General features: G+C 49.1%; 1 protein-coding gene across 1 annotated transcript in view; it reads right to left on the bottom strand.

Annotated features, from left to right (window-relative positions):
* The window catches only part of RSRC1 (arginine and serine rich coiled-coil 1), a 1,885,372-nt gene that overhangs the window by 63,179 nt on the left and 1,798,735 nt on the right, over positions 1 to 23,458 (bottom strand). The window contains exon 8 of the mRNA XM_069618446.1: positions 5,404 to 5,510. Within this exon, the coding sequence (XP_069474547.1) occupies positions 5,404 to 5,510 (107 nt within the window). The remainder of the gene's footprint in view (positions 1 to 5,403; positions 5,511 to 23,458) is intronic.

Below are 23,458 nucleotides of genomic sequence, written 5' to 3'. Positions count from 1 at the left end.
TGTTGACTGATAGGAGAGGATTCTGTCAGTCAGAGTGTGTTTGCTGTTAGTGCAATAATGAGAGGTGGCAGGGTCAGAGTTCCAACAACACACTGTCTTTTCATTCTTGCAAGCTACCATTCCAAGATCCCAATCAGAGCACTTTATTCAGAATTAGAAGGTTTGCTCAGTGTAGCAAAGGCAGGTACATAACATGGGGTTGCTACGCCTTTTCAGTACAAGCAGCCAAACTGTGGAAGCATCAACGCACTTACATCTGAAACCAGAATGTTGTCATGATATCAAAACACTTGTATTTCAACTGTAATTAGATTGGACCATGTATCTAGTTTGAGTTTTGTTTTTTTGCAGTGCCAAGATGCCTTGGCAAAGTGTACATTGGCTTTATGAAAACCAATTATCATACAACCAGCATACAATTTAATTGGAGTATGGAACATTTCTAACAAATGATGTGAATGATGGGTACAAACCCACAACTTCCATGTACAAAAAGGCCAATTGGAACTTGGGTAATGTTCACTCATTTGTCCATTATGCACCTGCCCAGCATCTGTTAGCATCTATACTTCCCCCAAAACATGGTATGAAACACTTGTGTATGAGCACAATGCAAATAAAATATCATATCATATCATATGAAACGAAGAGGCCCAGTTAGTTAAAGTGCTTCCTGGACAAATGAAGTACCTTCTCCAGCCAGTGCTCCTGTTCCAAGTCATGTAGCGATGATGGAGAGGCCAAGATAGGCAGGCCTTGTAAATGCAGGTTAAATGGATGGTTTTACTGATGATTACAGCAGCAGGAGCATTGTTCATTCCTGTCTTAACAGGTTGCCCTAGGTTTGGCACCCTGGTTCAACTGATTGTCCACCTCAATTGGTTAATGCAAACTGCACACCCAAATGACCCAGGCAATGTAGGTACAGGAGGAGATGGTTATGGCTTCTGATGTTAATAGTTAGATCTTCATGCGGCTGTCCTTATCGACAGCTTCAACATTCACTTCATGAGCTTCCTACCATGCTCTCTATGCTATGTAAACCTATGTGCCACCCATCCCCCGGCCTTAAGTCTACTGTGATGCCTCCACAACATGTAATAGGTCATCCCTCTGCTAGCCTTCCCTCGCTTTCCTAGTTCATCCTACACTGACATTCTTTTTGCTTTACTGTAGCACCTCCTCATTCTTGGCCTCCATACGGCAGTCCAGAGCAACTGACGAGCAACATTTTAGTGTGCTGCGAGCAACATGTTGCTCCTGAGCAACATGTTGGGGATCACTGCCCTAGACACTCTCTTTGGATTGTTAACGAACGGTGCAAGTGAATCACGGACGGGACTGGTGGCTGCGATCGTTTCTTTGTGTTTTGAGCTCCTTTTGGCTGTTTAAACGCGTTTCTCGCGCTAAGCCCAAAATGGTGTCCGGGCTCCCAAAATGGCCAGACCACGAGGCTCTTTGTCCTGCCCGCTGACCGTCTTGCCCCCTTCACCTTCCTCAGGTCGAGCCGACTCGGGGCCTTCCTTATTTGGGCATGTACTTTCCCGCGAAACACATATGCTTTCGTGGGCTTCTACAGGCCTTGTGTGTGCCTCCAGGATGTGGGCTGGGATGTCTGGTCCCAATACACATCCTGGGTGCCAGAGAGTCTAGTGTGTCTTGAATGCCTGGGACCACCGTGGTCTGTGATAGGCCCATGTATGGTGTGAGTGTTTGGTGAGCAGATCTCCCATTGGGTCCTCTCCGTTTTGGCGCGTAGGGAACCCTGGATAAGAGGAGGCTGGAAACACCACTACCATGTTGATCTCCTGAGTTCTCACGAACAACGGATACAGGAGCCAAGTATCCTGCAACTAAGAGGCTGAACCGAGGAATCGCTGGTGACCCACTGAAGGACTGCTCCTCTGCACCGCTGTCGCCCTGTGAAACCATTCTGCCTTTGATCGAACGAAAAGGCCTGTACTGGTATTTCGACCCTTTGGAATAGTGGGAACAACTATTCACGGCATCTTCATCATCTCCTGCACGTAAGCCTTCTGAAGCGTCTCTGGGCCATCCAGTGGACTGACCAGCCTACACAGGAGTCTTGCTCTGTTACCGCCGTCAGGTTGTGTTGTATTCCGAGTCCTTAGCACTCTCACACGATTCGTACACTTGGCATTCCCAGGTCTGAAGTGAGAAGTGTGCATTAGGCTGAAATACACACAGCCGCTTCGTTGCCCTGCTGTGGTAACAATCTGTGCGGGTTCACTGCGTTTGGGACATCCTCAGCTCTAACTTCTGCTGCCACGGAATCTACACAATGCCAAGACGTCCCCTGCCCGTATCTTAACCTGCCAGCACTGAAACTGACGCGGAGAAGCCTGGGTCTGCCTGCAACGGGGACTGGTGAGTAGCAACGCTAGGAACTGGTCGCCCTCCTGCAGTAGCCCGTAGCTTTTCCTCGCTGTGTTAAACAGCACAGCTTTTTCACACTCGCACTCTGCTTCTGCCCGCAAGTGGAGGCCGCGCTTGAGTAGCGGAGATCTGTTCGCCCTCCTTTGTTCACCACTCTGAACTGCCCGACTTCCTTGAAGAGACTCCACTTGGCCCATCGGCACCAGCGTGTGCAGGTACTTTTGAGCACAAGGCTCCACTCTTCGTAGGGCTTGGACTTCCTTCTAGTTAGGTGGCCTCTGAAGGCGAACTGGGTACAACTATTACTTGCACTGCCCGTTTTCCTCCCCATCTAGGTGGTCTGCATATTTCGTGCTTCGAACTCTTTAGACCCTTCGGTAATTGTATATATATTGTATTTGATTGTGATCTGTCGGTTTACTTGAGTTTTATCGTGATTCTTTGCTATGGTCAATATTACAAAGGCCTTGTAATAAATGTGTCCATATTTTTAATATAACACCTGTTTGGAGTAATTAGTAAGCGTCCTTGCTTTGTGTGCTCATTGCGGGCTTTCAGTCACCCTCACCCCTCTTGAGACCTAGTCTTGACCGCCGCGATCGCTACCTTGATTGGTCTGGCTTGTCCAGAGGTTACCCTGTTCCAAGAAACTAGGCTGGCCTTCTGAACCTCTGCGCCTCCAGGGCAGAGTTCAGAAATCCATCTTAACAGGTCCCGCTTCCGCGGTAAACCCAGTTGACTCGGACTTGGGTCTCTCTGCCTTTTCTTGGGACCCCACGGATGAGGCGCCCTCAAAGGACTCAGAAGACCACTCCTCAGACCGGCCGATCCTGGACGAGGCATGACCCTGCTCAGAGCATGGGTCGAGGCCTTGTTCGTGTTAAGCCATGCCGTCGGTCTACTATGCCTGTCCTTCAGCGTTTTCTTGGAGAAACCGAGGCATATTTTGCACTTCCTTGTGGTCCGGGTGCAAGCAGTAGAGGCATTGCATGTGCTTGTCCGCCACAAACACATTCTGCAGCCCGTATTTGGTGCAGAGCCTCAAGAGGGACCTTCACTCCTTCTCCTCCGTCATGGTCGGAGGGCGCAAAGTTGGCCCAAGATGGCCTTGTAGAATCTTCAATGGATCTTCGCCCTAGAGGGAAGTGGAACTTCACCGACAAACAGATCCCCGCTGTCAGCAGATGAAGAAAAGAGCATACAGGCTCATTTGAAACAAAAATTGATCAGAGAGCAAACCAGGGTCGGACTGGGACAAGAAATAGGCCTGGTCACCCAAAAAAAAGTGGCCCACCCCTCGCCTCACGACCCTTGACCTCTGATGACATCACCAGAAGTGATGTCATTTGACCCCACCCCAAAGTGACATCCTGGGAAGCGATGAAACACGACCTTTCACCCCTTAACAAAACAGGAAGTGGCACCAAATAGCACTGTTCCTAAGTACACTAAATTACTGTGAATCCAAGCAGACTTCCAAGGTCAAATGATAAGTTATTGTGTAGCACTTGCGCTTAAGCTCTTTTTTTATAGAACAAATATGCATACAATATCACCCAACCTGTGCTGATACTCATTTATCGACCTAAGAAGGATGAAAGGCTTTTTGAAAAAGAAAAAAAAGGTTTTTTTCCCCAATTTTCATTTCTTCCAAACCAGCCCAGACATGGCCAGAAACCGGCCCCCACTCCCCAGGGACGATTTCGGCCCGGCCACGGGCCGAAAGGCAGAGGGACCAATCCGACCCTGGAGCAAACTTGAGGGCTCCCAAAACTGAAGCATGCAATGTAAATATCTGAAGATGGCTACCAGATGAGGGGCTTAGGGGGAGGGGACTGTCATTGGATGGGGGCAGTTGTGACCCAGAGGACAGTGATTGGTTTAAAGGAGATCCATGACAGACCCTATGCTGGAGAAACCTTTTTATGTACCGTTTGTTTTCTTACATCAGACTTGTGTTGAATGCATTGTCTGCTATTTTATAAAATACAATTGTACAGGCCCATGTACACAGGCCATAGCGCAGGTTTTCATCGACACAGTAGGACCACTATATATCCTATGCCTAAACTGCGAAGCTACGCAAACTGGACCATTATTTCCGAAGGCAACAGCTCCCTCTTGTGGAGTATTCTCTACGTTCGGGCAGCCCAACAAACATACACCTATTATAAGTTAATATTAGGAAATGAGAAATTATGGGCAACCGCCGAGAACCCACTAAGAACCTCAGCAAGAACATCGACGAAAGGGGCAGGAAAATACCTCGACTCAGCAATGAGGGAAAGGGGTGCTGTGGCACTGAGGTATGAGGGTAAGAGGGAGGACTCGAGGTGCTGACCTTTACACTACCAGTTGCCCAATACCTGGCCTTTATGGACTGAAGGATACAAACTGTTAAATCCTCCCCAGCTCCCTTGCCCAAGCATCCAAAGCCAAAACGTGTCTAAGTCTGGCTTATTTTAATTTTCATTTTGGTGTGCAGCCAATCCTGGCACAAAACACTTAAAACTGAAATGCACACCCGAACTTCAAAGTCACATCGTTACGGGAGTAGGTTTCATGCTTGTATTTTAAATATACATCACAGGTATGATGGCAACGGTACAAGAAAGAAACATTCTAAATACCGCCCAGTCTCGAAGTAACACGAAATGTACAGGTTGTGTTATTTTTAGAATGGAAACTATTTCCATGATGGGATAGCATGGGATGTTTACAGCATGGGCAATAGTACTACATGGGGTTAAATATCAGTATTTCACCCCATGCTATACTTTTTTAGCCATAAAATTTATTTGTCATAAAATGCTATATAGCACTTAGGATTCAGAGTTTGAGTCAATCAAAAACGACCCATATTAAGAAATCGACATTGAACTGATAAGAAGCTGATCGTGCAATACATGGATTGTTCTAATACTTGGCGTTCACAGGTAAAGCAAAATGTAAAAGTAAGAATAAAGTTAAATACTAAGATAAAACACATACAACCAGAAAACTTACAGTTTTTGCTTCTCTACTTGATCGGAAAACCTGTGCAATAAAGGAGTCACTTTCGATAGCTTCAATTTCCTTGACTCGCCTCACTTGTTCGGTTATAGTGTTTTTTTCTACGAAAGAAAATATATTGTATGTATTAAAGGAACTTTGTTATCTATTTGTTTTATCGCAATACCTTGGACAATACGAAAATGAAATAGGAGCACAATATAATCCATTGAGACAAATAAAACAATAATGCACAATACATTACGAAATGCAGGACTAGGATGCATACTGCAGGAGCATATGACGCTCCTACTACCATTCAAGACTCAGCAGACAGAAAGAATACAGAGGGGTGTGGCGAAGTCTGTGACTGACCGATATGGCCCCACAGCCTCAGAGCTCTGACTGAATTCCAGGACAAACTCTGCCAGGAACCAGACCCAGGATATCCAGAGTACAAAGCGTATCATTACTAACTTTCAATAATACAGAGAACAGACCTGACGTTGCAATGACAGTGATGGCACCACTCTGACATGACTCTATGATTGACTTGTGCAGCTTACTTGCTGTGGCTGCTGTTTAGTTATGTTATGTTATGTTACTTGGCATTTATATAGCGCTTTATATATCATTGGTATGACCTCAAAGCGCTAGTTGGTTGAACGCCCTTGGGAACCGCAGTTCAGGTCAGTAGAGATAGATGGTGTCATAGGGTGCGTGGGTGCACCAGTTATGTGTGCAGCTGGTGTATTTGTTGGATGTTAGCTACATCCTATCGTTAGGTGAGGTGTAGAGGATATTAGCTGTATGTGTTTGCAGTCTGGTGGGTGGACATCCAGACTGGGTTTGGCTGCGTTAGGCATGAAGGACGCTTATGTGAGCAGCTAGGCCGGAATGTCATGGGATAGCTGCGTTTTATAGGGCGATGAGGTGTTCATGGGGAAGTATTCGTATTTGAACAGCCAGGCCGAATTAAACAGGGGTATAGCTGTGTACTAGTCGAGTGATGGTGCATAGAAGAAATTAGGCGTAGTGATGTGATAAGAGTGGTGATTTATCTCAAAGCGCCCGAGACCAGGCACAAGAACGGGATGGCAGGGAACAAACACATCAGGACATGGATACACAGTGACATTGGGTTGGTCTTATGGTAACAGGAGGGGGCATATGGATATATAACAGCGTGGGGGATAAAAAAGCTGGGAGCCGGTGGTGCAGAGAGCGAGTGGTGGGTTGAACAGTTGACCGGACAGCCTCCATGTGGGGAGTGGCCACGATGGAGGTTGCAGACTAACTTGACTGATGGAATAAATACGCAGTATCAAGTGAAGATAGAAGAGACAGATGTGCACCCAGCGGGAGTCAGACAATCGTACTCTGCTTGTCATGTGAATGAAGGGTCACTGTGCACCTCCCAGATGCCCATGGTGAGGTTAATTCCACAGTGCCTAATGGACAGAATAAGAGGATTGATCAGGTGTGCTGGCCGCCCAGATGAGACGGTCAACAATGCGGTTAAGGAAAGAAGGCATCCTGCCCAACTTGAAAGCCAATAAGAGGGGTAAGCAGAAACTGCGATATGAATTATGTAATTAAAGTGCGTAGCATCTCAGTGTTAGGTGATCTGCATTGTGGAAAGGGCCCACGTCGCTTTCTGGTGGAATTCACTTCCCAGGAAGTTAGGAGGAAATGTAGGTTAGGCTTGGGGAAAGCACCCTTGTTGGTGTACATTGGGCAAGGCAATCAATTTAAAACAATAACATAGTTTACTTTATATATTTCTATAGCGCCGGAGCCCGCAAGCAGAAATGCAGTCCTTAATATACCCAGGTGCTTGTCCACATAAACAGTTATGGACAATCGTGAGTATTTTAAAGCGAATTCTGGCCTTAACTGGGAGCCAGTGCAGCTTCCTCCTGTAAGTCGAAATGTGCTCATGTCCTGGCACACCCATGACAATGTGGACGGCATCCTTCTGTAGAATTTGCAGTTTTCCCAAACATCATTTGTTTGCTCCCCTCACCCAGCAAAGCGCTGCAATAGTCAATCCAAGGAATACAAATAGCTCAGACCAGCGTGGAGCAGTTTGCTTCAGAAACATATAGCTTGACCAATCTCAGCAATCTGGGGTGAAATTGGGTTTTGCATGTAATGCGTTTAACATGAACTTCCATATTCAGTGAGGAGTCCAAAATACCCCCTAATGTTTTGACCTGCTTGGCTGTTGTGATACTATAACCCTCAATGGCAAAACCATGAATTCTGCAATCTGGCACGTGCCTCGGGGGGCAACCAAAGATCAGAAGCTCAGTTTTATCTCTGTTCAAGCACATTCATTAGTTGCAATCCAATTCTAGATTGTACCATAAATAAAATAGATGTTCTCTGCGTCCTTTGCATAATCCCCACTCTAGTTGAATTGATAAAAGTATATAATGAGATGGAGAATCCTCACGATCTAAGTGTTGTTGATTCATTGTGCACTGTATATAGTAGATGGACCAAAGAGAATGCTGAGCATGGCACCACTACTCCTATGCTAAAGCTAAATGGCTACTTAAAATGTCGATCTACACCTATGCTAAAGACAGAGATATGGTCAATTTATCTACTACGACAAACAGTGGTCTATTTTTGGAACATTGGTCTGGTGATGCTAAAAAACCTAAACATCAAAGTGCGTTCCAAGACTGTACTACCATTAGACGACATCTAGTATTTAAATTTAATAGGTGCGATACAATGGACATTTTAGGAGCTAAACATGGGATTGCAAGACACTTGAGACTATGTAGATTGTGTGGAAATGAGGTATTTGAACCTGCCGAGCATCTCATGTGCCATTGTGAGAGTCTTAATCAGCTGCAAACCAAATATCTGAAAAGATAGAACAATGCCTGGAACACTGAAAATATGGATGTGATATGATATGATAGTTTATTTATATAGCGCCTATACACAATGTGTTTCAAAGCGCTTCAAGGAGGGAGGGGACAAAGGAAAAATACAGTTACATTCCGCAAAAGTCCTTGAAACAATACAGAATGTGAAAATAACTATCATAATAGGCCTGTCGACATTTCTGATAGTGCAAGTGCATAGAAACAAGTAAGGCAAGAGGTAGTGGAAAAAAAGGAGAACAAAGCAAGCAGTAACATTACTATGTCTGACGACAATTTACGCAGTGCAGGTGGTAACAAGAGGCTGGGAGGGGGGGCAAGGGGACGGAGGGGGGAGGGAGAACAAGGCACGCTACTGAGCAAAGATGTCGGTGACAAATTTGAAAAGCAGGGGAGGGGGGAGGGAGAGAACAAGGGGGGGAGGAGGGGGACAGACAAGCTGCTATCAAGAGTCACGGAACAGATGATAGGAGTAAGTGCTAAGAGGGGGAAGACTGAGAGGAGGGAAAAAATAGAAGGGGGGAGTAAGAAGGAAGTGGGAGAGGATGGAAGTGAGGAGGGGGAAAGGAAGGGGGGTGAAATGCAGAGCAAAAGAGGGGGGGGGCAAGCAGGGTGAGGGCACACAGACACTCAAGGAGGGGCGGGGAGGCGCACAGACAGACACTACGGCGGGGCGGGGGGGCACACAGGCACTCATGGCGGGGCGGGGGGGCACACAGACACTCAAGGAGGGGGGCACACAGGCACTCATGGCGAGGCGGGGGGGCACACAGACCCTCAAGGAAGGGTGGGGGGGCCACACAGACACTCAAGGCGGGGCGGGGGGTCACACAGACACTCACGGAGGGGCAGGGGGGCACACAGACACACACGGAGGGGCAGGGGGGCACACAGACACTCACGGAGGGGCAGGGGGGCACACAGACACACACGGTGGGGCAGGGGGCACACAGACACTACAGCAGGGCAGGGGGGCGCAACAGACTCACGGCGGGGCAGGGGGGCACACAGACACTCACGGCGGGGCAGGGGGGCACACAGACACTCACGGCGGGGCAGGGGGGCACACAGACACTCACGGCGGGGCAGGGGGGCACACAGACACTCACGGCGGGGCAGGGGGGCACACAGACACTCACGGCGGGGCAGGCGGGCACACAGACACACACGGAGGGGGAGGGGGGCACACAGACACTCACGGAGGGGCAGGGGGGCACACAGACACTCACGGCGGGGCAGGGGGGCACACAGACACTCACGGAGGGGCCAGCAATCCGGCGTACCGCGGTGGACAGCGGTAGACAGGGCCTTAGGAGTGGGCCTTGTGAGGAGGGCCGGCCAAGCCTGCCGGCCTCCTCATTGGCCCAGATGTAGTGGGCCAGGGCCAATCCCAGGCCACCAGCAGCAGGATGGAAGGCACTCCGGTGCCCAACAAAGAAAGAAAGAGCCATCTTGGAATGGCCGTGCCTCGAGAACCCAGTGAGGCAAAAACACACAACAACACACAAAGCATGCCAGCAATCTGCAATTTAAAGCCAAGAAAGTACATGTGGCTGATGGCAAAGTCACGTAGTCAAATTAGCAGAATGCTATAAGTATGCTGTGGTGCCATCATGCGCTGATACAATAAGCCCAGGGGGGCTTACCTGCAGTTCCGAAAATGCACCGTGTGCATTGCAGGGCCTCAGGATGGAAGAGGGGAGGCAACACTTCTATGCGGCAATGACATGAATCTTATCTTCCATCTGATGACATTTTATGAGCTTGTTTTAACCATTTTAAGAGATTTGACCTTTGGTATGATGGTTTTATAGATATTTTCTGCATGCAATTTTAGCTGTAACTTGTGTTTGTTTCATATGTAAAGCCTTTGTGGGCTAGGCACATATTAAGTTATAAATAAATAAATAAATAAAATAAATATAAATAATCCCCACTCAGCTCCATAAGGAGCCGAGTGTTGTCAGTATAGTTTGTGAACCGGACTCCTAGCTTTTCTAGCAAGTCACATAAAGGGCAGCAAAAAACATTCAACAAGGATGGAGAAATACAGGCGCCCCGCGGAACTCCACATTCAAGCAATTCACGTCCAGAACACACCTCTCCCAAAACAATTCTAGACAGCCTGTTGCTCAAGAATGATCTGATCCAGCAAATCGCCTCTTCAGAGCAATTACCCATACATGTTAATCGCTCTAATAGTTTATTATGGTCTACACGATCGAAGGCTGCCGATAGATCTAAAAGCATCAGCAGCCCGACTTGCTCTTATACATAGTTTTGAGCATTTCAGTTTGAAGGTCTAGTAGGGCACTCTCTGTGCTGTGAGAGGATCTAAAGGCTAATTGTCTGCTGTGAAGATTTCAGCGTCTTCTAGATGTTGCTGAAATTGCAAGTGGCTAGTTTGTCCACTATCTTTAGCAAGAAAGTGACATTGGTTATGGACCTGTAATTGGAGTAGAGTTGATGATCCAGCCCAGCCTTCTTAATGAGCGGAGTGACTGATACACATTTTGTAAATATAGCAGGAATTTCCTTTTTCTCAAATGAGGAATTAGTAAATCTAACAAGAAAGGGCACACAAATATCACGGTTATCCATAATAACCTTCGAAGGGTGAGTTTTGCCAAAGCATACGGTGGGTCTCATTTTGTTTGGGGTTTTGGACATGGTCTCACTAGAGATGGGGTTGAAAGCAAACCTGGACTTGATCTGTTGGGCTTTAACATCCATACTTTGCATTTGGTCCGTATAGGTTGGCTCCTCCAACTTATTTCTGATATTATTTTGTGCTATCTTCATTTTGTCTGCAAAAGCTTTCTGGATAGCTACAAAATCTTCCTCTTGTGGAATGAAGTAATCGGATTGTGCTTTCGGTTTCTCCAGACTTCTGAGAATTTCCCAATGTCATTTATATTGGCCTTGGAGCCGCTGGCAGTATACCTACGGAAAGAATCCCATGAGGCCGGCATTAGAATAAGAGGCTGCACACATCTAATCTCCCTGTATGCAGATGATATGCTCCTTTACTTACAACAACCGGAGACCAATTTACACTACATATTAGATGTGCTTGAGTGCTATGCTGACCTTTCTGGGATTACAGTAAATGCACAGAAGTCGAGTTGGTTCCCCCTTGCAGGATACAAGGGGAGGACTAAAAGGGAGTTACCAGTGTTACCGATTACATGGGAAATTGACACATTTAGATACCTCGGGTAGACATCTTCCATGACCCTAAACTAGAACATGCACAGAACACGGTACAGGCGGTGAATAAAATCGAGAAATCCATGAAATTCTGGGCTAAGCTGCCGCTGTCATTAATGGAAAGGGCTGCTTTGCTGAAAATGGTAGTGCTTCCGAAGCTGCTTCATTATTTTACAAATGTTCCATTTAATATTCCCACGGTCTTCTTTAAGACGCTGAACACTATTTGCCAGAGCTTCCCATGCCACAACTCGAGGTGTAGGATGTCTCTGGAGAAATTACAGAGACCATACGAACAAGGGGGATAGGAGTGCCAGATTTCGAGGGGTACTTTGTTGGATGCCAACTACAGTTTACCACATGCTGGCTGTCAGACGAACAGACACAAGACACTGAGTTACTACAACCAGCATGCACTCCATTCTTTTTAAAAGAGATAGTATGGACCACAGTTACACGTGATCCTAAAAGGCACTCTATTGTTGAAACTAGGCAGGATGATATAGCAAAGAGCTTGCCGCTTTCTGGGCAAAGAAACCCCATACTCACCCCAGATCCCTATGGTGAAGCTAAAAAAAGAAGAGGCACAGTTTAGGCTACATGTTAGGAAATATTGGTGTGTTCATTTGGACCTTTGGAGTGAGGAAGGCCTGGACTCTTGTCCAATGGCCATGACAGTGGGACACTAGAGAAGTGGTGAAATTGGGATATATACTGAACAAGGGACAAGCAATCACCTTTGATGAAGTTGTTTCGGAATCAGGAGTACAAGTGGGGCAACACATGACCTTTGCTTCGGTTATCCATAGAATAAAATTTAAATGGCCACGATCAGAGCGAGTATTGGTAGAAGATGAAAGGATCAAAACACTATGTTGTCTCCGGAGGTGGACATGCAGTGTCTAGGCTATATGGGATACTAACGGTGGGACCGGATAACCATCTAATTAAGACTAAGCAAAGTTGGGAAGCAGATTTGCAAGAGCAGCTGTCGGATGCAGCTTGGAGTAGGACTATGGGGTACCACAAGAAAGTGTCCAGAAATGCGAAACTACAGCTGATCCAATTATATGTCACTCACAGAGCATACTTAACTCCGGAGAAAATTGCCAAATTTAGTAACACAACAGTACAAACTTGTCCAAAATGTGGCCAGATCAATGCAGACCTGATAATGTTTTGGGCCTGTGCGGAAATACACCAATATTGGGAGGGGGTGGCCCGGACCCTTGCTAATGTGGGCTTGTCGTCGGATTTGGTCTCCCCCAAAGCGTGCTTGCTAAGAATCTTTCTGAGACCAAAGCATACCAGGCACGTCAGTAAACAGAGATCTAGCATATATCTTGGCGAAGCGCAGGATAACAATGGGGTGGAAGGCAGGCCATGGCCCAGTGGTAAGTGTGTGGTTGAGGGACCTCCAGAAATGGGCGCTGGCAGAAACTGCTGTGTGGCAGGAAGCATCCCTTTGAGGCCGAGATGAGCAAAACATAGATTTTGGGGCCTGGCAACACTTGATACAGGAGTTGACTCACCTACACGGGAGGACTCCCAAACTCATACACATGCACCATCACAATTTACCGAGATATCGCGAGACGTTCAAGCTATTAATATACACCATAGATAGATAGATATTGTACATGGAATAGGCTGGGGGAGAAAGGGAACTTGGGGGTGTGTGTGAACAGACGAACAATATGATGTATCATTGGTAGTGATTCAAAAAGTCTATGTTATTTTGTTGAAAAATTAATAAAATAGTTTTTTTTTTTTTTAAACAGTACGTCTGTCTATCCCCCCCATGTCTGCACAGTCCTGTTCTGGCCAGTGTCTTTCTCTCTTGTCTTGTAGAATCTACACCTGCAGCAGCCGTAATGGGGAGCAGGGCGCAGGATTCCTATATATGATTTGGAGCTGCCGTAAATTGTCCGACTTTTGGAACCAAGTGTTGGCTATGACGGGTCAGATGTTGGGGGTAGAGTTTCCCAGGAAGTATTATGTTGCATGTTTGGGTGATTCCCTGGACTGGGTAAGAGTGCCAGAAGTTATTTTCCATTAGTTTGTTGGTGGCTAAGAGATCTATCCTGATGCTTTGGTCTAGGCCGGAGCCGCTGTTGGTAGATGGCTTGTGGATTTGACATGATGTATTGATACAGAAACTTCTGTATGCTTGCGCCTTCAAGTCCGTCTTAGGTTGGTCAGATAGCACAGCGAGTAGAATGCTTGCTTTGACACCCAGGCAGAGCCAAACTCAGCCTTTCATCCTTCCGAGGTCGATAAGGAACAAGTTACTTACCTGTAACTGTTGTTCTCCAGCATGGGTCTGGCATGGATTCACATGCTCATGAATATTCACAGTCGTCAGGCTGGGAATCCTCGGTAAAGAAAAATCAGTATCAGTTTCGTTTCTGATCTGTCTTTCGTAGTAGTAACCAATCACTGATCTCTGCGTCATACTGACCACAGCCAATGACTGCCATCTCCCTAAGCCCCGCCTCTGGCAGCCATCTTCAGATTTGGTAGCACGTGAAGTGGCAGTATGACCAAGTGAAGAGCCGCAGAGGGGAAGGCGGGAGGGTTCGCATGTGAATCCATGCCAGACCCATGCTGGAGAACAACAGTTACAGGTAAGTAACTTGTTCCTTCTCCAGCCTGGGGTCTGGCATGGATTCACATGCTCATGAATAAAAGAATACATAGCAGTACACACATGCACAACCACGGGAGGTGGCAAAGGCTCAACATTAAGCATTACATCCAAAACTCAGCATTAAGCAATTCTTACCTCCTCACCAGGCTCACCTTAGGCGAACAGGTTGCGCAGAACTGCTTGGCCGACCCTGGACTCCTCCCTGGAATCCCGATCAACGTAGTAGAATTTCGAGAAGGTGTGCGTCGACCTCCACGTAGCAGCCCTGCAGATGTCCAGCAAGGGCACACCAGATAGGAACGCCGTGGTAGCTGCGATCGCTCTGGTGGAATGGGCTCTCGGATGGCCGGGCAGCGGTCGGTTTGCCAACCGATGACAGTACATGATACAGCCGGAGAGCCATCTGGAAATGGAAGCCTTCGAGAAAGCCTTCCCCTGATTGACAGGTTCAAAGTTCACAAAAAGTTGTGACGTCTTCCGAAAACTCTTTGTGCGGTCCACGTAGAACCTCAGCGCTCTAGCCACATCCAGCGAGTGCAAAGTCCTTTCAGCCGGCGATGAAGGCGACAGGAAGAAAACAGGCAACACCAAGGGTTTGTTGAGGTGGAAGTCCGACAGCACCTTGGGCATGAAGGAGGGGTGCGTCCTGAGCACTACCCTTGTGTCGTGAAAAGTCAAGTATGGGGGCTTGCAGGAAAGGGCCTGGATCTCTCCCACCCATCGTGCGGAGGTGATGGCCACAAGAAACGCAGCTTTCCATGACAAGAACTTCAACGGAGCTGAGTGCAGAGGCTTGAACGGAGGTCCCATGAGCTTGGTCAGCACCACGTTGAGCTCCCACGCCGGGGCCGGGGCCTTCACCGGCGGGAACGATCTGAACAGTCCCTTCATGAATTCTTTCACCAGACGATGAGACCACAAAGACTTCCGTCCCGTGGTTCTGGTGTATCGGGAGATCGCAGCAAGATGAATCTTGATGGAAGCGTGCACCGGTCCAGCCTTGGCCAGCGTCAGCAGGTACGGCAGTACTTGAAGAGCAGTAATCCGTAGAGGGTTAATCTTCTGTGCGTGGCACCAGACAGAGAACCTCTTCCATTTGTGTCTGTAGCATTTAAGAGTTGAGGACGTCCTGGCCTTTGCAAGAACCTCTCTGCAGTCGGCCGGTATGTCGTAACCTCCAAACTCTAACGCTGCAGGAGCCAGGCCTGCAAGTTCAGCGACTTCGGATCGTGATGGAGGATGGCGCCTCCTTCCCTGCAGAGAAGATCCGTGTCCACTGGCAGCTTGATTGACGGGGACGCTGACAAGTCCAGAAGGTCCGGGAACCATATCTGCCTCAGCCACGCAGGTGCGACGAGGATCATCCTGCACCGTGACCTCTTGAGCTGGTTGATGAGCCAGATCAGCAGCGGCAATGGAGGGAACGCATATAGGAACAGGCCCTCCAAGGGGAATGAGAAAGCATCGCCCATGCTCCTCGGCTGGGGAAACCTGCTGGCGAACCTCCGGCACTTGGAGTTCGTCGCCGTCGCGAACAGATCAATCTGGGATGTTCCCCACCGTCGGAAGAGGCGGTCCACTAGATCCTGTCGTAGTTCCCACTCGTGGCACGAGCACAGCTCTCTGCTGAGCGAGTCGGCAATGGTGTTTTTTATCCCTGCCAGATGAAACGGCACCAGAAACATCCCTTGGGCGACGGCCCAATGCCACAGATCCTGAGCCTCCTTGGACAGGGCTGGGGATCTGGTACCGCCCTGCTTCCTGATGTAGAACATGGTGGTGGTGTTGTCGGTGAAGATCCTCACCACCTTGCCCTTGAGGGACGGAAAAAAGGACCTGAGGGCCCAAAACACTGCACGGAGTTCCAGGACGTTGATATGGAAGGACTTCTCCGTCGGCAGCCAAAGGCCCCTCGCGTGCAGATTTTCGGTGTGCGCTCCCCACCCTTCCAGGGAGGCATCCGTGGTCACTGTCTTCTGGTGGCCCGGGGTCTGGAAGTCCATGCCCGCCGTCAGATGCGCGCGGGTGCCTCACCATCGGATCGCTCGTAGGAAGCTCTCGTCGAGTGTGATCCTGTCCTCGAAGCTGCCCGTAGTCTGGAACCAGCGAGCGTCCAGGAACTCCTGTAACGGGCGCATCCGAAGCCTGCACAGGCGGATGAGATGAATGCAAGAAGACATCATTCCGAGGAGGGACTTGATGGACCTCACCCTGGCCGCGTCCGCAACCAGCATCCGCTGCACCTTGCCCAAGATGACCTCGTCCTTTCCTCCGACGGAGAGGCCAGAAGCGCCACTGTGTCGAGCTTCGCTCCCAGAAACAGTGTGTCTTGCGCGGGCACCAGGTGGGACTTGGCGTAGTTTATGGAGAATCCCAGGTCCGTGAGTAGTTGGACGGTCCTCGCCGTGTGCTCCGCGGCAAGCTCCTTTGTCTTTGCTCGGATGAGCCAGTCGTCCAGGTAGGGGTAGACGTGGATCCCCTCCAGGCGCAGCCGCACCGCCACCGGTGCGAGGCACTTGGTGAACACCCTGGGTGCCGACCTCAATCCGAAGGGAAGAGCTCTGAACTGGTAGTGATGCCCTTGGACCACGAATCTTAGAAACTTTCGGTGTCCCTTTAGGATGGGGATATGGAAGTAGGCATCCTCCAAATGCAACGACGACAGGAAATCGCCCTCCTCCAGTTGACCCAGGACGTGCTGGAGGGTGACCATCCGGAACTTCTGTGCCTTGATGAATTTGTTCAGTCGTCGTAGGTCCAGGATGGGACGCCATCCTCCCGTCTTCTTCTTCACGAGGAAGTATCTTGAGTAAACTCCGGAGCCCCGAAGCCTCTTTGGGACGAGCTCGATGGCGCCTTTCTTGAGCATCGCCTTTACCTCCAAGAGAAGTTGAAGGACGTGATGTTCCTTCCTGGCCACGGGGGGGACGCGCGGGCACTTCTTCAGAAACTCGAGCACGTGACCCTGGGCCAGGGCGTCCAGCACCCAATGGTCGGTGGAGATGGACTCCCACACGCTGACGAAGCTCGCCAGCCGGCCTCCAACCGGGGTGCTTCAGTGGGGTCCTGACCCCACGGCCGGTTCAGTCCTGCTTCGACAAGGCTTTGCCGCCTTGTCCTCCTTGGCGACGACGGCGGGGTCCACCCGACTTGCCTCGTCCCCTGTAGGCTTCCTGTGACGATGAACGGGCCGCTTGACGATAGGTGGAAAATCCGCCGCCGGAACCTTTGGAGGCACCCTGCTTGCCTCCGCCGCTCCGAAAGGGCGGCCGTTGTTGCTGGAGAACACCGAGAGCCCTGGCCGTCTCCGTGCCCGTCTTGATGGCTTGTAGGGAATCGTCCACTGTTTTCCCAAACAGGTTGCTCCCGTCGAACGGCATGTCCAAGACTCTGGTCTGCACGTCCTGACGGAAGTCAGTTGCCTTGAGCCATCCACGCCGTCTAAGGCACACGCTGTTGCCCAACTGGCGAAATCCAGTGTCAGCGATGTCCGTCGCCATCGTAATGGCGTGGTCCGACGCCACTTCTCCTTCCTGCAAGATCTCTAGGGCCTCCGCCCTCTTGTCATCTGGTAAGAAGTCCAGCAGGGGGGCGATTTTGTGCCACAACTCCCTTTCGTAGCGGGCTACGATAGCCAAGGCGTTGGCAGCCTTAATCGTCGTCGCTGCCGATGAGATGACTCTGCGTCCCATCGTGTCCAATTTCTTTCCCTCGTTGTCCGGCGGGGAGGTTGACGTAGAGGCCGAGGCCCCCCCCGCTTTCTTCCTGGCCGCCGCGGAGACGACCGAGTCCGGGGTCGGCTGTGCCCGAAGGCACAAGGGGGCCGCGTCCGGGACCCGGTACTTCTTCTCATACCGATCCATTCTCGCAGGCGTTGTGGATGGGTTCTTGAGGAGGGCGAGACCCTCATCCCAGATATCGTCCAGTAGAGGTACAGCGAGGACCGTCTTCCTCTTGGTCTCGTGCCGTTGATAAAGGAAACCTTCCTTCTTCTTCTCTTCCGGGCAGAGCTGGAAAAGCTTGGATGCCCTGGCGATCATGGCATGAAACGATCCAATCTCGTCGGGCGGGGAAGCCCGGGGAGGAGGTGACGACGGGAGATCCTTGTCGTAAACCTCGTCGTCTGTGCCCGTCGCGGCCGTGTCAGTCCTCGTATCATCCCTACGGGTCGTGGACGGGGAGGAGGGCTGAGCAGGGTGTGATGGTTGAAAAGGAGGTCGAGGATGAATCCTTCTCTTAGGAGGAGGGCTCCCAGAAGGGCCTGGCTCCGGGTCCCCCGTCGGGAGAGGTTCCTCCGTTGGTGGTAACGGCAATCTCGTCCTTATATCCGAGCATAAGGACTGTACAGCCAACAAAATGGCCGCCGAGTTGTCTTGCGGCACTGGTTGAGGGGATTCCGACGAGCGGTCAGGAGCCCCGTCGGCTCCCTCGACGTTCTCGTCGTCTCCTACGTCGGGGTCCCTCCCGACGGGCTGGTCTTCTTCCACGCCAACGCTGTGGCTTAAGACTTCGATCAGCTCCTCCTCGGAGGTTGAGGCCGAATCCACGACGACCTCCTGCCCCCCCTTTTTCTTCTCCGTCGGAGGTTTCACGGGGGTCCTGTCGATGGGCATGAAAGAGGACTCTCTCCGCGGTGGCAGGGAGACTCTGGGCCCCGAGGTCGCCACCACTGGTGTAGCCTCCACAGGCTGAGCCAGGGCCGCCGCGACTGTCGATAGAGGCCATGGCCGGGTGGATCAAGGCTTTCACCACCTTAGATGCGCTCACCGCCTTCTTCTTGGGGGGAGGGTCACCGCCTCGCTGCCCCTCTGATGGGGCCTTCGAGCTCGAACAGGGTCTCTCCAGGAGCTTCGCCGGGTGCTCGGCCTTCCTCTTACCCGAGCCAGAGCGTTGGCTCGTGGTTGATGGCGCCGGGGAGGATGCGCCTTGCCTGGCGCCCGTAGAGCCCGACCGTTCGGCGCTCCCGGTGCTAACGGACTCGCGGTGCTTGGCCTTCTGTTGGACCCCCGTCTCCGGGGCGCCCTCAAAGGTCTTAGAAGACCGCTCGGACTTCTTCTTCTCGCCTGACGGGCTCTTCCCTTCCAGCCAGTTGGCGAGACGCAGATGGCGGTCCTTCATGGTCCGCTCCGACATATTGCCGCAAAACGCACAGTCCTTCTCCACGTGCGTCTTGTCCTCATGCAGGCAGTAGAGGCAAAGGGAGTGTTCGTCCTCCTTAAAGACATTCTGAAGCTGGCATCCAGGGCAGACCCTGAACAGCTTTCCGGGCGTCGAGCTTCCCTTCTCCTGGGCCATGATCGAGATGGGCCTGAGAAACTTCTGGAGTCCTCCAAAAGCGTGCTCGACGAAATCTTCACCCTTGAGGGGCGTAGAAGAATCCGACACGGGTCCCAGTTGATCGGATAAATAAACGGTGGAGCTTGAGGCTCTTTTGACCGAAAAAGAGATTATTTTCCTAAGAAAAAGCACGAAAAAAGCACTAAAGCTCGAGAGCAATAGCACGAGGATCCCAACACTTGAACGTGCGGTAAAACTCTGAAGATGGCTGCCAGAGGCGGGGCTTAGGGAGATGGCAGTCATTGGCTGTGGTCAGTATGACGCAGAGATCAGTGATTGGTTACTACTACGAAAGACAGATCAGAAACGAAACTGATACTGATTTTTCTTTACCGAGGATTCCCAGCCTGACGACGGGGAATATTCATGAGCATGTGAATCCATGCCAGACCCCATGCTGGAGAAATGAGCACCATACATCGAGGGCAACAATAAGCAGCGCTCAGATGCCTGAGGGTTTGTAGCGGTATATAAATGCAAATTATTATTATTATTATTATTAAAGAATTCCTCAGGTGTAGACAGCCTCCTGGAGACAATGCGGGGGTAGTGGAGTAGCTGCCGGGGAAAACATGGAATGCATCCCTTCGTTTATTAGAAGTACTGGAATATGTTGTTTCCATATGTATTAAATGACCTTTGATTAGTATATCACAGCACGATTATTGCAGCTCAGATAGAATTCCTCTGTTAGATCCAAGTAGGTTACACTTGGGCGTTCTCTACACCTTTGAAGCTTATGTAAACTCCACCGACCTTTGATGTATTTATACATGGTTATACGGTGAACCAAATTAAATGAAAAAAGTTTTAAAAAAAATATATAGGCACTAATTGCCTGAAGTAGAAAGTTGCATAGATGTTGAACATTACATAAATAGTGCAAAAAACCTCTGTGACGTTTTAGAGGTCCAAAAAGTGTTCACTCGCCATGAGCCAAGTGTACTGATAAAGAAAGACGCCTCATATGTGTCACCGTCACATTACTACAGAAAAGCAGCCCGATCTCCTCCCTCCTTTTTACTTTTGCAAATAGCTGGTCATGAGTGAAGCTGTGCCTTCCTGGGTGTGGGCCACCACTAGTGGGGGCAATTTGCACCTTGTGCGCATGATAAGCCACGTTAGTCTCCCCATCTCTGGAAGGACAGTCCCTTAAGTTGGACGAATACGGCACACCATTTTGTCATGGTTAATTTGTTTAAGCTCCAGCATGGACATTTCCAATGAGCTCAAGCATAGATCAGTACCATAGAAAGGCAGCAGTCGCACTGCAGAATCCAGATTGCAGTGTTGTTGGCCTGCCCGTACAACACCCCACTGACTTCTTTCACTGCCAACACAACATGCTTGTCCTCGCCAAGGAGTGTGCAGCCAGGCCCAGTCTTCGCCATATAAACCACAAGAGGTAGGCGATACATCTGAACTACTCTTTCCTGACTTGCTTTTTAGTGGTGGGTCTTTCCAAATATTCACACCAGTAAAATGTCATGAATATCACTGCCTGGCCCAAGTCCCACCAACTTCCTGACTTCCTATTGCCCGCCCTGCCTTTTTCAATTGTTGGACAATGCCCGCATCACCCCGCCCCCCACGCCCTCCCTCACACACTCCCGCACATCGTCCTATTCACCTCTCGTATAAATGCCATATTTATGGCAGGTAACCAGTCCCGTAGACCTCTGGATGAGCCTCCTCCTTACCACTTATAGCCCGCCCAAATGTTTTCCTTTAGCCATTTAACGCCACCTCACCTCCTGAGCCTTGTCATCCCCTCCTTATCACCACTCGTCACTTAAGACATTTGCACAAGCGCACCTCGCCGTCACTCTGCTCCACCATTTTCACGGACACTGCCGCTGGTGATAGGTATGAGAATGGCTCTTGCACAGCGCACTGTTGCCACCTGCGTGGTCTCTTTGCGATAGTGTTAGGTGCCCGACCCTACCTTCTCTAAAGAGCCGCTGGACGCTCCTCGTCTATTGCCTGGATTCAATATTTGAAGTGAAGTACTGTGCCGTCCCCATTTCACTGGCCTATTCGGTGTTGTCACAGAGAACGCGTTTGTGTGTGTTGTCGTGTGGAATGAAGGCTGGCAATTTCACAACGGTCGTTACAGATTACTTTCAGCAACAATAACATTTCTGCAGTACATCTGAAAATGCACACCTATTTCATTTTTTCCACATCACCAAAGCCATGCGGTAAATTACTTTTCTGTACAGCACTTTTTCCTCGACGTGTTCGTCATATTTAAAATGTTAATCCACGACCCAAGGGGGTCAGGTTCGTTGTGAATGATGCCGGAGGGGTCGTTGTTTAAGTTTCTGCAAACGAAGATGAGATGAAGGTGCGTAGTTCTTTGAAATAGATTTAATCCGTGCCTTGCCCAAACTCTATTTTGTTTGCTATAATGGGAAAAGTCTGTCTTCTGCTCAGGTTCAGCAGCCTTGCTGAGGCGACAACATATTTAAACAGACTTTCATTTGTCTGTACTAAAAACAGACTTGCAGCCTTTTTCTTTAATAGTTCCGATAGAAACCAATGCGACACGCCAATTTCTCTACCCAGTAGGTTGTCTAGTTAATTCTTTTAAAACACATTTTCATGAGAAAAATACATTGCAAATAAATACGTTGATTTGAAAGCGTGATGTGTCTCTTTAAGTGTGCGCCTGATGGTTTGACATTAATCAAACATGAACCTATACATAATGACAAGGATAATATAATTACAGAGCGGAAAAACCCATCAGCGAAAGGCAATGATATCGCAATGGTTAACATGGATTGTTGGGCAGTGAAATCCATTAGTACAAGATGGTTTTTGACATATACATTATTGGGAGATAAAATGACTTCCACATGTTGTTTGTCAGATGTCAGTAGAAAGGATATATATTTCATACTAAAATCAGAAATAATGGACTGCGAAAGCGAAGAAGATACAGACAAAAAAAATCAATACAAACTCCTAGCGAAGCAGGTTCTTTCAATTTCATTTGAGCGAAAATACAAAAAATAAACATTTCAGCAAAAAATGCTGATGCTTTCCATTTAAATTAATATGTTCCCTTTCTATGACAGATGTACTCAATAGCAATTAGATCAAATACACTGATGTATCCCACCAGAGGATTTTTTTTACATTTCCCAAACGTGATCTATTACAACACATGGAGAAAAAAGAACATTACTTAACTGATACAGAAACACAAAAGCAGTGATGGGCTTTTTAGTAGGGACAAAATAATGTATTTGAATCAAGTTCTATAATTTATTAAAGCAAATTAAAATCATATGACTTAATTTTACATCAGCTGCATTACTACAACATAGGCAGCAGATGGCAGTGTTCTATAACTTTAGAAGCTAGACTACACACACAATATTAGGACACTCAAATCACGGTATTAGAGTATTGTTCAAACAAAATAAGACCTTGAACTTTGCAAACTACAATCTAGTTGCATATATAATGGCAAAATATGCTGATGTTCAAGCCTTTTGCCTGACAATTATCGCATAGTGTGCCATCATAATAAGGATACGCGGCAGGGCAGCTCCTCGATAATGGACAACGGGGCACTGACCCTGCACACATTATGGAGGGGCAAAGCAAGCCCACTGATAACAGCAAGCAACTGAGAGAGCACGCTTGGGCGGTCCTTAACTGTACAAGGAAACCTGGTTTCCCTTTGACGGTGAGAGTACCTGCCCAAGGAGCCATGTGAGGCTTGGAGCTTTTTGCTTCTCCAGCCTTGCATAGTCCATTGGGGATCCAGGTTGATGTGGGGGATACCAAATGTGGTAGGGTGCGCAGGAGCCGGAGGGCCAGCTTGGGTGGCGGCATGAGCCTTATGTATGTGCATATGCGTGTCTGCAGTGTCTAGAAGTGGGCTTCTGAATGAGAGAGCGCATGTTGTTTGGGTGCGCCTGTGAATCAGTGTGTGTGTTATGTGCCTGTGAATGAG

Source organism: Ambystoma mexicanum, chromosome 10, assembly GCF_040938575.1.
Source record: "Ambystoma mexicanum isolate Mex_15411 chromosome 10, UKY_AmexF1_1, whole genome shotgun sequence".
NCBI classification, from domain to species: domain Eukaryota; kingdom Metazoa; phylum Chordata; class Amphibia; order Caudata; family Ambystomatidae; genus Ambystoma; species Ambystoma mexicanum.
Note: the sequence above shows the minus strand (reverse complement) of the source record. Positions and strands in the feature narration are given on the sequence as shown.